Genomic DNA, 18,160 nt, shown 5'->3' with positions numbered 1-18,160 from the left:
TGGCAAATGAAATACTCATTTGGGATACCGGTTAAAAAAGCTGTATGTTTTTTCTTGTTTCAAAGACTTTACAGAAAGTAATATTTTATCTTTATAAGCCTTAAATTTCATTGAATGTTATTAAATAAATTAATCTAAAAAGCCACTTTTTGTTATATTTTATATAGCTTAAACTGCTTTGAAACACAGTTTGCATAGTACAAAATGTCTAATAGTGAAAATGAATATTTCAAACCCTGTTTTGGAAGGAAAATATTCCCTTTCTCATGAATCTCCCCCTAAATTATAGCTTGAAGCTAGTTATCTCTTTTACTTCCTCACATCACATTGGGTATTTTTTCCCCATTGTTTCAATTTTTAATTGTCCTAAAGCTAACCAAAATGGACACTAACAAGCCATAACTTCACCCTGACACTTTAGGGTGTTTACATGTATAATCAGAATCTTTTGAGTTCTATAATACTATATAAATGTCTTAAATGCCTGCTTTTAAAACATCCGTACATAATTAATGACAGTTCCTAAAATTACCTTTGGAGATTGAACTCTCAGAGTTGGGAAGACTTTGGAGCTTATGGAAATAGATTCATAGCATCTTGCATTTTGATATATGCTTTAGTGATAATTTGCATTATAAATTATCAATGAATTGTTAATTTGTTGAATTATTTCCATGGAACAATTGTTTTTTTGACATGTAGAGCATTTCAAATTTTATTTAAAGAAAATACAGCTATGATTCCTTAATTTTATGTTCAGTTCTTCTAGTTTTTTAAAACGAACATAGTATGGCTTAAACTTCTTAAGTTTTGCTTTGTGTGTCTCTGTGTTTTGAGACATCTGAATTTGTTTTGCAAAGAAAGCTGCAGTTAATCAAAGCTGGAAATTTCTGAGTGTTTCCTTGGCTTGTGGAAAAAGAGAGAAGAGAGCAAAGTGCACAACCTCCATAAGGAAGTGGAACACATTTGTATCTCATTAAATGCACATACCTACTCTATTTTTGGCTTTGTTGTGGCAATAAAATAGAAAAAAATGTAATTAAATCCATTTGTAAATGCAGTGATTGATATATTTATTTTCTGTACCAACAAAACTCATCTGGATTTGGTGTACTTTTCTCTTGAGGTCTTCTGTTGCTGTTATAAATTCCTTTTCTGAAAAATCAAGAGACCATGTAGAAGATGAGTACAAGATTCCTTCATCTCATCCTGTTTCTTTGCCTTCACAATCACTTCATTGCCATAATATGAAGTCTCATACTCGGTAAGGTTATTTTAAGTTGATGGTAGAGAACCATTTGACATGACATTCAGTTTAGTTTTATATTTGATTGATGTTAATTATAATATTACTTTTAAGATTACATCTTTACGCAGAATTTAAAATATTTTGGTATAAGGTTTCAGCACCTCTCTGCTCAATTTTTAGGCCTTGTTCTTAGTTTTTTTTTCCATACAAAGAATAGACTTTTTGCCAACATATATTCTCAGAATATAATTCACAGCTTTTAATACTTAATAGAATATCACCTTTTTAACATATATTTCAGCAAGTACACGCATGCATGTACACAAAAAAGAAAAACAATTGGGTCTGAGCAGTAATTAATACCCTTGAGGGTGGAGGTGATTCCGTCAGCTCTTAAGGAGGCATTAGAGCACTGTGTCCTAAAGGAGTCATCTGACTCAACCAGTCTGACTTTTGTCCAGTCTCCAACCTTCCCTTTTTTTAGGATGTTTATAAATATGGTGGTTATGCAGCAGCTGCAGAGAACACTGGATGAAACAGATTATCTGGACCTTTTTCAGTCAAGGGTTCTGACTGCGTACAGATCTGAGACAGCATTGACTGCTCTTAGATGACCTCTGGCAGTAGTGAGATGGGAATTGTGCGACTGTCCTTGTTCTTCTTGATCTCTTAGTGACCTTTGATTCCATTGATCACAGTTTTTTCTGGACCATCTTTGAGAATTGGTGGTGAGCAACATTGCTCTGATTCTCCTTTTTTCTCCAGGCTCCATTCCAGTTAGTGTTGATGGGGATAGAGTTCCAACATGTGGGGATAGAGTTCCAACCCTACTTTGTGGGGTACCTCGGGGCTCAGTATCAATATGCTGATGCTATCCAGCTTTGTATCTCCACCCTGGACTACCTGTCCCATGTCAGTGCCTGGAGGCTGTAAGAATCTTGATGGCATACATTGGTTTTCAACTCAACCCACGGAAGACAGAACAGAGTTTGCATATTTGGGGCTTATGATGATAAGGTTTTGCCACCACTAGTTTTGGATGGAGTGGCACTGCCCCAGATGGACCCAGTGCACAATCTAAGCATCCTCTTGGAGTCATGGTTTTTGCTAGAAGATTGGATGCAAGAGGTGGCTAGAAGGGCTTTGCACAACTTAGGATAGTATGCCAGTTTATTGATATATAGATTAAACTTTATACCACTCATCTCCCCTATAAGATGACTGTTGTTGTACCCATTTCTGGATAGGGAGGATTTGCTGACTCATGCCTTGTGACTTTTTTTCTGAACTACAGCAATGCATTCTACATGAGACTGCCCTTAAAAAGCACTCAGAAGCTTCAACTGATACAGACTGTAGCTATATGTGTTTGATACATGTAACATCACTGTTTTGTGGATTACCAATATTCCTGTGTCGTTGTGGGTGCAATTCAAGGAGCTGGTTATTGCTTGAAAAGCCTTTTATGATCTGCAATCAGGTTACTAAGGGATAGTCTTCTCCCAGTTATTTCTATCTGTCCAGTTCGGTCAGGCAGATTGGGCAAGCTGCAGATCCCATCAGTCAAGGAGTGTTGACTAACAGAAATCATGAAATCAGCTCTGTCTGCTGGAATATCGTTTGTCAGATACGAGGATGATCCTAACTCTGTTGCCCTTTTGCAAGGCCATGAAGACTTGGTTTTGTGCCCAGGCTTGGGGCCTTAAGTGTGTTGAGGGCCCTATGTCCAAGCTGTATTAATATACATAGTAAATTTTACTTGGTTTCATATATATTTATTTTGTACTGTTAATTCTTTTCAGTCACTTGTTGAGATGGGTGGTTATAGAAATTAAATCAACCTCCCTCCCTCCCCCCCTCTCATTATTTTATTTTACTTAACTTAGAATTCATGTATGTATTTCCCTTTATAGAAACCTTGTGAAATGAATTATAATTGTCAGTCGTTTCATCAAACTTTGTTTGGTTTGAGTTCTGATCTGCCTCTATTGAATTCATGTGCAGTTGGTGCTAGAAAACAATGATGTTGTCTTTTATTAAAGATTAAGATTGGTGATAGTCCTTAAAATGGGGGCAAAGGGAAAGAGTTGAAGTTGTTTGAAGTTAAATTTTCTTAGTACTAGTTTAAGTATCTTCATTTTGCATTTCATTTTTGCATCTAATTCCATGTAACTTCTATGTGATTAAAACTACAGGTTTTATGTTTGCTTTCAGTGTATTTGAGAATGGTCAGTGCTCTGGAATAAGTAGTGAAATGCACAATACTTCATCTGAGATGAAAAAATTGAAGCAACCTGATATAGGTATGAGTAGTACATGTTTAGAGGGAAAAATTAATATGCTGCTTTTGAAAGCTTAAAAATTAAGGTATTTTAAATGTTTGGTATTTAGGAGAAGCCTTTGAGTCTACTATTCCAATACCTCTGCCACCTCTGCGACCTCCATTGAGGGAAAATTTGAAACATGCATCTGTACTCAATAGAACGTCCTCTGATTATGACTTGCTTGTGCATCCTCCAGGTTATATATTTCTCTTTTTCTTTCCAATATAGCAAGCTCCTTATAATCAATCTTTCAAACACAGCTATATGTAGACTAAATCTGAGATCCTACACTAAGTATTGAGTAAATGATGCCTCATTGATTTTTATGACTGTACAGGTAGTCCTCAACTTAGAACATCTCATTTAGTGACTGTTCAAAGTTACAACGGCACTGAAAAAGTGACATGACCAGTTTTCACACATATGGTTGTACTATATACTTGGCAATTGACTCATATTATGATGGTTGCAGTGTCCCAGGATCATGTGATCCCCTTTTGTGACATTCTGACAGGCAAAGTCAATGGGGAAGCCAGATTCACTTAACAACAGTTTGACTAATTTAACAACTATAGTGATTAACTTAAAAACTGTGGCAAGAAAGATCGTAAAATGGGCAAAGTTTGGGCTCAATTGTGGTATTAATTTGAGGCATACCAGTATTCTACAGTCAATTTAAAATAATAATACATTTTTCTGCAAATGATAATATATTTGATGTAATATTTAGTAGTATTAGATTAAGATTTGTCCAGGTTTATGTATTTGTCTTCCACATGTAAATTTAGCTAGATGTGAACATTTTATTCAAAATCAAAATGAATTGAATTCCATCTCAAATTATCATAAATATAACAACATAATTTATAATACTATAGAATAATACTGTATTCTGTTTTAATGTATTTCCTAAATTGGGAGTGGGGAACATTTAATTGTTTTTTTAAAAAAATAAACTAGATTAACAAGTTTCATCTAGGCATGTTTTCTCAAATTACCTCGATTTGCCTGGCTGTTATTCGTCAAGCAGGTCCCAAATTCTTTTTAACTTTAGTGTCTTTATTTTGGTGAAAAAGACTAGAATATTATGTAATATGTTTCAATGTGTAGCAACCTAAAACAGGGGTCAGCAATTTCTCTAGCAGAAACTTTACTTTCATTTTATATAATGGCTTCAAAGACTGATATTACTGATATTGGGATATCACCAGAATGTGGACTGTATCTTGGGTCAGCTATGGAAGAGCCTGAATAGTTTTATAACCCTGAATCAAGGAAAACAAGCATTAATATAGTATTGGCTGTAGGCCCCCACAGTGATGATTGATTTGGACCAAGGAAGGCGATATCTTACAAATGAAGAAATATGGCTTTCTACTAACAGAAAGGTTGAGTCTGGACTCAGATTCAAAGGGCCTACTTATCATAAAAGTTTACATTTCATAAAGAAAATTCTGAGCTAAAGTATTTGAAAATCCCCCCCCCCCCCAAGACTAAAAGTTCTTTATTCTGACTTTTTAGCTAAAGATATTTTTTACTTATACAGTATTAATCAGAATAGGCTTGGAGTTTAACTGAAGACTGATTCAATAGAAATTTGTTCCCTCCAAATTCATTTATCTACTAACCAGTTTGGCTCCTAAAATAGACAAGTCTAGACTGGAAGTGTTGGTCACAAATAACTGAACTGAGATAGCGCCGATTATCTTTCCTCCCAAAAAGAATTGTTGTGGTGACCCACTTAACACAATTTATGACCAAAATTCCAGGCTCCATTGTAATGACCTGTATTAAAATCCCTGTATTACTAGATCAAGTTTTGGAAAATGATCTAATAATGGGTTTATATAATTTCTCTGTCAATGCAGGTGAAGATTTGTCCGACAATCTACCACCTTCCCTTCCTCCACCTCCACCACCTCCTGCACGCCATAGCTTCATTGAGCAAACAAGACCACTTGTTGCAGGAAACAGACCCCTGTCTGGACATGAACTATACCACCCTCCCGCTGGTAAGAGATGGTGGTGGTAATAATTATTTTATTTTACTATAGAGATTTAGTTATAAAAATGTTCTTAAATATTTAACTGCCTGTCAACATAGATCTAACCATGCATTTGGAGAAGTACACTATAAAATCGGAGTTATGAGGTTATGTAGAAAAATAAGCAAGCTAATTTCTCACATTTCTGAAATATACACTATTAATGGTATAGTGATCTGCAAATTAAGAGGTAGTTTGTGTTTGGAGTTTTGCCATTTGGAAGAATGGCAGATTAAAGACAACTCTGCAAAATCCAGAGCTGACAATCACAGAGGAATGAAGAGCTGGCCAGATAAGGAGAGGAATTGATATCACCCACAAGTGCCCCAGACAGCTGCTCCTTGTGAAAAGATCACAAATGTCTCCAGGGGGTTTAGCACTCTGGGAAATGTGGGAATAGCCATCTTGCTCAAACTGTGCTTGATGCCTTTGAAAGGATGCTAAGTTTGCATACTTCCTTTTCTAATCACATTAAGAAATTTCTTGTTAACTGCCTTTCGACCAGTAGAAACTTTTGAATCTGGAGGATTTACAGCACTGGGTGAGTTTACTTCAATCCTCAGCAAAGGAAAATTTAAATACAAGTCTCAGGACTTTTTTAAAATGTGGGGAATAAACAGCAAAATGGCAATAAAAATTTGGAACTATCTAAAATACATTCATGGAGGTGAGAGGCAAGGAGCAAAGTTGGCAATTCAAAATGGGAAAGATTCATAGCTTCTGCTCTGCTGTGACCTCTAGGCTGGAATACTGCAATGTGCTCTACATGGGGCTGCCCTTGAAGAGCATCTGGCGACTTCAGCTAGTCCAGAACGCGGCCACGCGAGTGATCGTGGGTGCACCTCGGTTCACCCACATAACACCTATCCTCCGCGAGCTGCGCTGGCTACCTGTCGATCTCCGGGTGCGCTTCAAGGTGCTACTAGTCACCCATAAAGCCCTTCATGGTAGTGGATCTGCGTACTTGAGAGACCGCCTTCTGCCAATTACCTCCCTGCGACCAATTAGATCTCATAGATTGGGCCTCCTCCGAATTCCATCTGCCAGCCAGTGCCGGCTGGCAACTACAAGGAGGAGAGCCTTTTCGGTAGTAGCTCCGACCCTTTGGAACGAGCTCCCCGTGGAGATTCGTACCCTCACCACCGTCCAGGCCTTCCGCATAGCCCTTAAGACCTGGCTAGCCCGTCAGGCCTGGGGACAAAGATAATCGCCCCTCCCGAATGATGAATGAATGTTGCTCATTATTTTACTCTATGTTTGTCTACGTCACTGTTTGTATTTCCCTCCCCTGATCCTATGTAAGCCGCCCTGAGTCCCCTCAGGGAAAAGGGCGGCCTATAAATGTTAATAAACCTCTAAACCTCTAAACCTCTCAACTGTAGATTTTTACTGTAGCTGGCTAAAGGATCTATAACTGTTAGAGCTATTGACTCTGCATTGCTGATGGAGATACCATTTATAAAATGGTAATAGCACAGTCTAATTTTGCATAATTTATACATTTTATCAATTTCACTGCCGTCTTAATTTTTTAATGCTTCTCTCATTGAATATTGCTAATACTTGTTTCTCTAACTTTTTATATGAGGCTTTAAAAAGTCTTTAGCGATGGTCTTCAGAGGCTTTTAAAGGTTCTCAAATTACAAAGGGCATGAAAGAAAAAATACAAACACGATTAGAGAGTAATCATAGTAACTGTATTTAATATTAACTAAATGCAAAACTAAATGAAGCGAAATCAAATTTAGCTACTGTTCTGATTCTAGTAATTATTTTAGGGAATGAAGCTCCCAGCATGCCATTGAAAACAAAGTGCAGCACTTGGTCTGGAAATGTTCTAAAGCCCTACCTTGCACAATAATTCATTTTTATATGATTTCCTTTTGAAACAGTTATTAATTGGGTAATTGTAAAAAGTTTATTTTTTATTTTTTTAAATTTGTTAAATATAACTCTTCTCCTTTGATGAACATATGTGTGTTTACTAATGCTTTGCCAATAATGTTTGGTTTAAAGCACTCTTCATGAAAGGTATCTTCACCTAGGGAGTCTTTTTTCTTTCCTCTGAGGGAAAGATATGCCACACATTCTCTAATTCTTTTCAGAGGCCACAAGAAAACTCTGAGAAGCTTTGTTGCATGGGTGGCTCTACTGTGAATCTATGTTAAAAGTTTATAAAATTCAGTTGAAGCAAAGCAGTAGCAAACAGTGGGGAACAAAGCTGCAAACGAGTGGATAGAAAGATTTCATGACAACTAAAAGAGTGCATAGTCTTAACATTATACTTCAGGTTGTCTGTGAATTCTTTATGGCATATCTCAATAGTTGATTAAAATTAACCACATTTTTTCTGATTAGCAAAGTAAACCGTTAAAAAGAAGGTGAAATCCACATTAGAAGGGAGTCCTTTTCATGAAGAGGACCTTACAATTCAACTCAATTAAATTAAAATTTAACATATTACACCATTCATTTCTTGTGTATTTTTTATCTTTGAATTACCTTTTTGTCACTGTATGTCCTATGAATAGAAATACACAAAATGATCTTTATTTTTCCTTTTACAGATCTTTTTTTTGACCCTACAAATGGCTCAGTTCCTTTACCACCCGTTAGAAGATTAACTGGTGAAAACATAAAGGCCCACAGAATATCCCAGGATTATGACCAATTGCCATCTTCTTCAGGTAATTAAAGTCCAATATATAGGAATAAAATTACAGAACTGTTTATATTCTGCATAATTTCTCAAAAAGATACATTTGTTACTTTAATCTTTCAGATTAAATCTTTCAGAAAATATATTGAAATTGAAAATGGAGAATATGTGATTTAGGATATCAATCCCTTCCCCCTTTCTATAGATCTTCAGTTTGTATTAACCCTTTAATCTGTTTGTAAGGCAGTGAAACTAGAGCTTTTCCATATCACTTTCAAAGAGCGTTACCATTGTCCTTGGTTTTGGCATCAGGGTTATGTGCTGCTGTTTTCATTCCTGGTTTTTATTCTGTGTTTCTGTTTTTGTGTTGTAAACTGCTGGGAGTCAGTCTTGGTTATGGTGGTTTATAATAAACAAAACTGCTGTGTGGTGTTAGCATCTACAAATTCCCTATTAGCATAAAAAGAGAACATCACAATCACTATCAGAAAAAATCCATAATTAAATGTGCTGAAATATTATGCAAACTCAAGATGCATTATTAATGTTTCTATAGTGCTTTTCATACAGTCAAATACTGGACTTGTTTACAATCAGAAGGATTAAACACAATAATAAAAACAAAGTAAAGATATGTTAAACAAAAGCAAAACTAGCCATCAAACATTGATAGAAGGAAATCCTGGCAGAAGGTACCTAAAAGATGTAACAGTAGGTACCTCATGAATTTCAGGTGGCCGAACATTCCAGGGTACAGGCATCATTACAGAAAAGGCTTGTCTGTGAGTAACCGCAAGATGACAATCAGTCAGTCTCAGCACACGCAGCAGAACCTCCTAGGATGATCTTACCAATCAGGTCTGTAACAGCATAATTGATCTGTTAGGTATCCTAGTGCCACATTATTTAGGATCTTCTAATATAAAGAGCAGAATCTTCAACCTGGCATAATACTGAATTTGAAACGAACAGAAACATATAACATGTGCATGATCATGCGCCACACTTAGCAACCTGCTATGCCACATTTTGTGTGCACTTCTCTTTCCAGATCGGCACAAAGCTACCCTTGTAGCATATATTATAATAATCTAAATATAAAGTTGCCCTTTCCTGAACAAATACAGCTAAACTGTTCCCATCCATGTAAAGATATAACTGCTACACTTACAAAAACTAGAAATATGTCACTTAGGTTCCAGTTAGAGCAAGCAAATTTCTGAAATTCTTATGTGGAAACCACCCATTCCAAAATTTTATTAAGATAAAGTCTCTATTTATTGGCTGTTATCTACCCCATTGCTGTGTCCTGGTTTGGAATATGCCTCTCTTAATTCAGAGGTTACAGAGAATTTTATCATCAACATACTGATTGTTATTAGCCCTCAAACTCCAGATAATCTTCCCCTAGCAATTTTTATGGTTATTGTGTATCACTGAGGACAAAATAATGTCTTGAGGTACCCCATGGTATTGTTTTCAGGATAGAGAGATGGTCACTCAACTCTGTGCAAGTAGGAGTGAAATTATTGTAACAGGGCACCGTCAACTCACAGAGACAAGCCAAGGAAATACTGTGGTTGACAGTATTAAGCTACATGGACATCAAACATCAATAGAATTGCATTGTATTTAACTCTGTCCTTCAGAAGAGTATCTGATATGCTAATTTGCAAACCCAGGCCTAATCCCAGGAAAGAGTTAAAATTATGTCATTTCAAAATATCTGCAGCTAGCCAGTTGCTACATTATTAGGCACATTGCCAACACAAAACCTGGACAACTCATTTTTATTGGATGTTTTAAATTGTATTCTTGATGACAATACTTAAACTTGATGACTCAAAATACACTTTTTACAAGTTTGATTCAGTGATCTATGTTTCTAGTAACAAAGAGGTACTTGTAATTGGATGGTAATTGATTTAACTTTAGGAGCCCATGGAGAACTTTTCAATTACATCTCCTTTAAGATTTGTGGTGGAAAGGTACAGTTATAATTGGCTTGGAGTCCCCAAGTACAAGGCTATGTAAGTAAAGGGTCTTGTCTGCCATCTGAGCATTCCCATATTTTAACCATTAGACTGGACACTTGAGTAAAGTATGCCAAAAGTATGTTTGTTGCCAATAAACAAAATTGAATTACACTATTAGATACAGTGACGCTATTAGATAGCTATAGGCTGAAAGTCTTTTAAGATGTGGTAACTGTTTTTTAAAAAAGACAACAGGTAATCCCGAGTGCATTAGTTGTAACAGTAGAAACTTCTTATGTACCTATACCGTAAGTGTATGAGTTTAAATTTAACTTCAACATAACTTGCTTTGTAATAAACTCCGCCCAATGGGTTTGAACTTCTAATCTAATAGAAGGTGTGAAAAAATATTTTCAAGCTCTTATTATAATATATTGCTTTAGTGTGTATAGTAATGTAATTAGTTTACACAGATCTTTTCCAAAATTCAATTTCAACAATTTTATGTAATGTGTTTCCAGGTGCATTATGTACAAGTTAAATCACTTGGATCTTTTTAATGTGGATGTTGGTATACTTGATATAAGCTATAATAGCTATGTATAAGTTATATGCATTATTTATTCCAATAGACGATAATATATATAGCTCAGGATTGAATGATATGAAGAGTCTTTGGCAAACAACTAAGCTCAGGAAGCACCAAGAACTCCTCATTGTTTACTAATTCTATCCAATAACATAATTGTCCAATATCCATAATTTGGCATGTATTATAAATAATTCCTATCTATTAATTGTGGTGTTTTGGATACTAGTAAATAAATTAATGTTGCCACTGGAAGATTCTCATTGCTGACAATTTCAAACATATTTTTTTTAAAAAAATAAGGATATTCAAATATTAAGATCTATTTGAAATAACATGTTTCTAAATATCCATCCCCTTAGTCATATTGCAAGCAATACAATACAGAATGTATCAATAATTTACATTGAAGCCAAATTAAGAGGAAATTTGTGTACTAGTTGAAAATATTTTTTTAAAATAGATTTAGATTCTATAGTTTATGTTCATAGTGTTTTACCCAAATCAAATAAAATATTGTGAACAATACTTATATTCTTGAATAAAAATAAGGCATATGTTATATTTATTTCAGCCCATTTTATGATCAGAATTGATGTAGCCATTTGATGGAATAAAGACTTGTTAAAATCAATTTCATATGAATTATTATTACTGTGACCACAGCTGATAATAACTAAATAATCCCATTCATATGTATGATTAAGATAAAAATCCTTACTGTGTTTCATTGTAATTAATTTATTGGAATGCGTTGAATTAAAAACCTTAAGAATGGAAGGCCGTCGGATATGTAATTACAGGTAGTCCTCGATTTACAACAGTTCATTTAGTGACCATTCAAAATTGCAACAGCAGTGAAAAAGTGACTTACGATTACTTTTTAAACACTTATGACCATTGTAGTATCCCCATGATCATGTGATCAAAATTCAGACACTTGGCAACTGATTCATATTTATGATGGTGGTTGCAGTGTCCTGGGGTGATCACCTTTTGCAACCTTCTGACAAGCAAAGTCAATGGGGAAGGCAGATTCACTTAACAGCTGTCTAACCAACTTAATAAATGCAATGATTCACTTAACAAATGTGGCAAAAAAGGTCAAAAAATGGGGCAAGAAATGTCTCGTATAGCAATAGAAATGTTGGATTCAATTGTCATAAATCAAGGTAATTTCTGAGATAATTTATTTGCATTTGTATTTATTAAATTATGCTTTAAAATGTCATCCCTGATTTTCATTAATTCCAAGAACACTTTATAGTTTGCAACTGTACGTCATAGAGATAAATATTGTGATAACAGAGGAATCATAAATGTGAAGGTCTTAGATTCATAGAAAATATTAGAGAAAATCAGTTAAAGTTAAAATGAAGTAGTTTTAATTATATCTTTCTTGCATGGTTTGGTAACATCTAATAGCAATAGCATAGACCAGTGGTTTCCAATGTGGGGCTCATGCCCATAGGGGGACAATTTGATTTTTAATGGGGGCAATTTGAACCTTGTTTAAACCAAGTTAATTGCCTTTTAGGCTTCGCATAAGTAGAGTTCACTTTTTGAATAAAATAAAAATTATATGTCATGTGGGGGCATCAGAATTTTATAGATGTTTAGGTGGGGCATAACCAAAAAATGGTTGGGAACCACTGACTCAGGCCTATATACCACTTCACAGTGTTTTACAGCCTCTCAGAGGTTTTTAGAGTCAGCATGTTGCCCCCAGCAATCTGGGTCCTCTTTTTATCCACCTCAGAAGAATGGAAGGCTTGTTCTTGAACCAAACAAAACAAGTAATAATTCTTTTGCTCCTATCTGTGCAAAGATTAAATATGTATAAATACACAGTGCAGTTCAAATTCAGAAATTACCTTTGATAGTTAGACAATTGAATAGAATCAATGACTTTGTATTAGCCAGGAATATCTTTTTTTTTCTCCATAAAAAATTATCATTCTTTTTTTCCCCTTTTTATGTAGATTGTTTGCAAGCACCAGCCAGACCTCCAAAACCACTTCCTCGTAGGACTGCTCCAGAAATACACCATAGGAAGGCACATAATACATCTATAGAAAATGTTGACGCAAAGATTGCAAAACTTATGGGAGAAGGTTATTCTTTTGAAGAAGTGAAGAGGGCCCTTGAAATAGCCCAGAATAATCTTGATGTAGCACGGAGCATTCTAAGAGAATTTGCTTGCTTTCCTCCATCAGTTTCTCCACGACTCAATCTATAGTATGGAAAACCTTGCAGCAAGCCTAATTCTCTCTCTCTCTGTATGTGTGTGTGTAAACATGAGAAATATTGTACAATTGTGAGATGGGATTCAAGTGAGATTTTTTTCCCTGGATGTATCTTCAAAGAATGAGTTGGAACAATTTTTCAAAATAAGATCAACTGCTCACTTTAAGATATAAGTGAATTAAATCTGTATTTTTGCTAGCCATATTTTTGAATCAGGGTTGAACTGACAAATAATTTAAAGACGTTTACTTCCCATGAACTTTTAATCTGTGAAATGCTTTTTTCATGTTTACAAGATGGTAAATGATAATTTTAAAGCTGATAGTCCTCCTGTGTTCTTGTTCATATTTTCTACTGTGAGGCATTTCCAGTTGTCTTTATACTGATTTGCCCCACTTACTAAGTCAGTTACTTTTTATACATATATAAGTGCACTCTCCATTTTTATTTTTCAAGAAGCTTTGAAAGCTTTTTGCATTTCTGCTCAAATAAAATGCAAGAAAAATGAGGCCTTCACTACTGATTTTATTTTTCTGATAAGACCGTTGCTATTTACACAAAGCAAAAATAATGAATGTGTAATATGTTACTTTGTTACTGGTCTATTTTAAAAGGTATTTTGACCAGCAACACTGGGTAGCTTTTCTTTGACATGTGGTTGTTAAGCTTCAAGATCAGTATGGTTATCTTACAAAATTAAAATATACAGAATTGCATGATAATGACCTGAAAACATAAATCCTTTTTGATATAGTTATTCAAAATGCGAAAGGTATGGGATTGAAATTAGACTTTAGTTCCTTGACAAGCTTAATGAAAGGCTGTGCGTGCCTTAATATTGGCTGATATATGAAATCCATCAGAGTGAATTATATTATCAGTGTCCAGGTAAATTATTATCTTGTCTTATGGAAAGAAGTATTTGGTTAATTTCCTGTGTAGATAATTATTTCATCACAGCTTTGGGGACAGAATCATTTTAAGAACACTTTAAATTTGCTATGCTGTTGCTGAATTCTATTCTGTATCAACCAATTTTACAAGGATTTTAATTAAGTTACATTATACCTTAAATGTTTACTTAGTCCCCAGACCAACTTATTGTGTTGTGTCTGTTTTCTTGAACATAACTTTCTGCCTTGAGTGACTAGTAATTTTTTGAAGCACAAGCCAAATCAAATTTTTCAATGAATTTCATTTTCCCCTAGATCAGTGTTTCTCAACCTTGGCAACTTTAAGATGTGTGGGCTTCAGAATGCTGGGTGGGGATTTCTAGGAATTGAAGCCCACATTTTAAAGTTAGATCTTCCAATTCCTATTTTTTTTAAAAAAAAATATATAAGTTGTTGATTTGAAATGGGGTAATCTGAATACAAATGTAATCTTGAAATGCCTATTTTCCCTATCTTTTCTTAAATCTATGAAATCCGTTCCTGCTGGATGAAATTGGCATTTATATTACACTTTGGGCATGGTTCACCATCACTGACCTGTTTAAGTTATATATTACATAGTGTAAGAATAGAGACACACAAATGTGTAGGTTGACCCTCCAGTCTTCTCTGATCCCATATAATTGAGGGAGGAAGACGCAACATATAGAATAGGATATGGTTTGATAATATTTCAGCATCTGGTGATGCCTTTGACAGGCCAAAGCTATAGTAAACATTCCACAAAGATTGGACTTGGTTTAGTGGAATTTGCAAGTAATATAAAAAGCCAGGTATGCCTGTAATCTGTAACGCCAGTGTTACATCTTTTATCCTTGGTCATTTGGAAAATTATAAATGTGTATTAATAGAACTATAGAATCAACATCATTTATAGTGATTGTTTAAAAATAGAATTTTCACTGACACATCATCCCTACTACTCCCTGTGAAAAATAAACATGAAATATGACTACATTTAAATCTAAATGTATCAAGAAGAGTAGATAGAGTCTTTCTCTTGTTACCTTGAAGTCAAAGTTAAAAAAAATGATTTTTAATACTCCCAACTTAAGTATGTATTAAAAAGTTAATATGCTGCTAAATTAAAGGATGTAATGTCATTCTTAGAATAAAATTTCCCAATTGTAGTTCAGAAAAATGGATTGTATATGTGTGTGTTGGCACATATATGTCTGCGGTTTAGGGTAATTAGAGGATCATGTCCTGTATATTTTTTTTTAAAATCCTATGAATAGTAATATTTATAATTATTACATTGATTGTGCCAACATAGTAGTAAAGCATATACAGGACTTGTCTAACAAGATAGATTATGATATCATGTCCCAATGAAAAATACTCCTACAAATCTCTTCACCATTACAGAAGTCTTTTGCCCTCAAGTGCAGCTTTTGAAGAGAGTCAAAAGAAATAGAAAGCCAGTGTAATATAATTGTGATGAACTAAGACTTGGGCCAGATTCAAGTCTATCCTCAGCCAAAGAAACTTATTGAATAGTTTGGGGTTGGTCACTGTTAATATAACCTTTTTTTTTAGAGTGCTGTGTATGATATAATTGGTTCCTCAAGGAAAAGCAGGATTTAAATTTAACAAAATATAAACATTCTTTTATAAATTAATGTGCACATGTTAGCAGCCAGAAGAATAAATAGCAAATTATCTTTGCAAGATTTCTGTGTTTTCAGAGGAAAAGGGCACATAACTTACAAGTATACAAACATATTTACAATAATACAATAGCAGAGTTGGAAGGAACCTTGGAGGTCTTTAGTCCAACCCCCTGGCTAGGCAGGAAACCCTATACTGTTTCAGACAAATGGCTATCCAACATCTTAAAGACTTCCAGTGTTGGGGCATTCACAACTTCACAACTTTAAGCAATCATATTGTGCTATATGACCACTTCCTAAATCAGGGCTGTCAAACTCCTGGCCCATGGGCAGGATATGTCATGCACTGGCCATGCCATGTCTGGTTTAGCAAAGGATAAAAAAGTCCCGATATGTCACGTGATGATGCTAGTTTGATACCCCTGTCCTAAATGAATCAGGTTTGGAGTCTAATCCATAAGCTACTTGCTAGGTTGGAAGTATGACCATGTTTCTGCAATGGAGAGTTATTCAAAAACTTAAATAATTTTATCATACTTCAACTTTTATTTTACATTCTTTATCTGGATTGAAAGTGTTGATGGGGGGGGGATCATCAGTCTGCTGGCTTTGAATGAGTTTCTATACAAGATCTAAATTGATTTAAATAAAACAAATGATTACTTGATGCATATTTAATATTTTCTTTTTCTGATTTTTTAAAAATTTACATCTAGATGGCTATTTCAGAATGACTTTGGGCTCACATACAAAAGTCTTCAGGAGAAGGGAGGGCAGTTTATGCATCCTTGCCTTACAGCCAAACAATTTTAAATAGTTTAAACAGATAGTGATGCGTTCCAGTAATGTTGATGATATCTCACATTATAGAGCACAAATAGATACTCGGCATCTAAATAACAAGCATCTGTTTTAACATTCTTTCCAGTACTCTAATGCCAGTTTCCTTCTATCCTGAGCACATAACCTAATGACTTTTCATAATGTGAATTCATTTTGGACCGAAACATTGTTCTGTTTCTCCTGTTTCCAGCTTGAAGCTTTACTTTGCACTGACCTGGTAAATGTTTTAATTTGTGTCTTAAAGCTTGATACATTTGGAAGCAGACAAGTGAGTTCTAAATCAGGCACAGCCTTTTGACCTGGAACTGTAATGCTTCTCAGACTGATTTCTTGAAAGGACTTCAATAGTTTTTATTTTGAAGATTTTTCTTCTAAATAACTATTTTATCTGAAAGAAAAAATACTTTTTATAAACTTGTTTAATGTGGTAAAAATAGTGATGTGATCAATTTATATTTTGTTCAGCTTTTTTTTCAATTCTAAATATTATGTAACCTGAAGTTACTATATTGTTCTTGTAAGGTATTTTATAAAAATTAATGTTAACAAAATGACTTCTCTTTGTTTTCTATCAAACATCAACTAGGTTTTGATACATCAGTTCCACATGATGAGGAATGCAGGCTTCAGAATGTATAGATGTGTGTTTGCAAAATAGTTTTTCATAGCTTTTAGCTACTATCCTAAATACCAGTTGAGTTGTTGGGATGCAAAGAGTTCATTTGAGTTTATTCAAGAGCTGTCTATGAAAAATTTGTCTTCTCATAAACAACAGCCCTCAAGAATATGTTTATCAACCATATTTGTTTTATAGGGATGCATATTTTAAAGGCTTGGTGTCAATGATAGTAGTAGCATGTTGTCTTATAGGACTAGTTTGTGTGATGCATAAAGCATTACCAAGTATTAACAGCCAGTGAACATGTTCTGATCATACCAGATCTCAAGAGCTGATGTAGTCAGCAAACTATGGGAGAGCCTACTTAGGATTGACACAGTCCTTTAACAAATTAACGTTTTGTTATCAATGCCAAAATCCCTCTCTGCAATGGTTATCATTTAAAGCACTGTCTTGATTGTCTATTAAGTTTCTTTTATTAGTACATAAGGGATGATATATGTATACTTCTACAAAAATTTTTAGAAATGTTACAATTTGTGAATTGTGAATTTTAATGACTCAATATAGGGCAAAATTATTCTTACAATACAGAATCATCTTACTAGCTCCTGTTTTTCTTATGAGACATTTGTGACTAGTTTTAAAATTTCTGCAATTTTTATTTCTTATTCACGGAACCATTGTATAAATCCATTTCATTATGCCAGGAAATTGGGAATTTTGGGAGAATGTTGTGCTGTTAATAATTATAATCTCAAAAAACATAAAACAGAAAAACTGGAAGTTTTTAAAAACAACTGAAAGAATTGTGAGGGGATAGTATTAGCCTTGCTATTTGAATCTGACCTTCTAAATTAAAGAGAGTGTATGTATTCTATATATCTGTAACTAGGAAGTTCTGTAGAAGCCAACTGTCCCTTCACCATCAATTCATTATTAAGCTGATGGTTGCTCCATTCCCTCGGCTGCAAATGCTACCTTTCTTATTTCCCCCACAACATAAAACTTCCTCCAAACACACACACCCATACTGGTGGTTT

The 18,160-nt window shown here is 34.6% G+C and overlaps 1 protein-coding gene across 3 annotated transcripts in view; it reads left to right on the top strand.

Moving 5' to 3' along the window:
• Positions 1-15,775, top strand: part of CBLB (Cbl proto-oncogene B) — a 63,985-nt gene extending 48,210 nt beyond the window's left edge. For 2 of the 3 annotated variants that reach the window (XM_032219589.1, XM_032219591.1), the window contains 6 exons: positions 1,127-1,264; positions 3,464-3,552; positions 3,641-3,769; positions 5,442-5,585; positions 8,186-8,305; positions 12,825-15,775. In XM_032219589.1, the coding sequence (XP_032075480.1) occupies positions 1,127-1,264; positions 3,464-3,552; positions 3,641-3,769; positions 5,442-5,585; positions 8,186-8,305; positions 12,825-13,081 (877 nt within the window). In that variant the 3' untranslated portion in view covers positions 13,082-15,775. The remainder of the gene's footprint in view (positions 1-1,126; positions 1,265-3,463; positions 3,553-3,640; positions 3,770-5,441; positions 5,586-8,185; positions 8,306-12,824) is intronic. The other variant, XM_032219590.1, reaches the window with a different exon arrangement.
• Positions 15,776-18,160: the final 2,385 nt, after the last annotated feature.

The sequence above is a fragment of the Thamnophis elegans genome, chromosome 6 (genome assembly GCF_009769535.1).
Source record: "Thamnophis elegans isolate rThaEle1 chromosome 6, rThaEle1.pri, whole genome shotgun sequence".
Classification (NCBI taxonomy): Eukaryota; Metazoa; Chordata; class Lepidosauria; order Squamata; family Colubridae; genus Thamnophis; species Thamnophis elegans.
The sequence above is the reverse complement of the archived record's forward strand: the minus strand, read 5'-3'. Positions and strand labels throughout refer to the sequence as shown.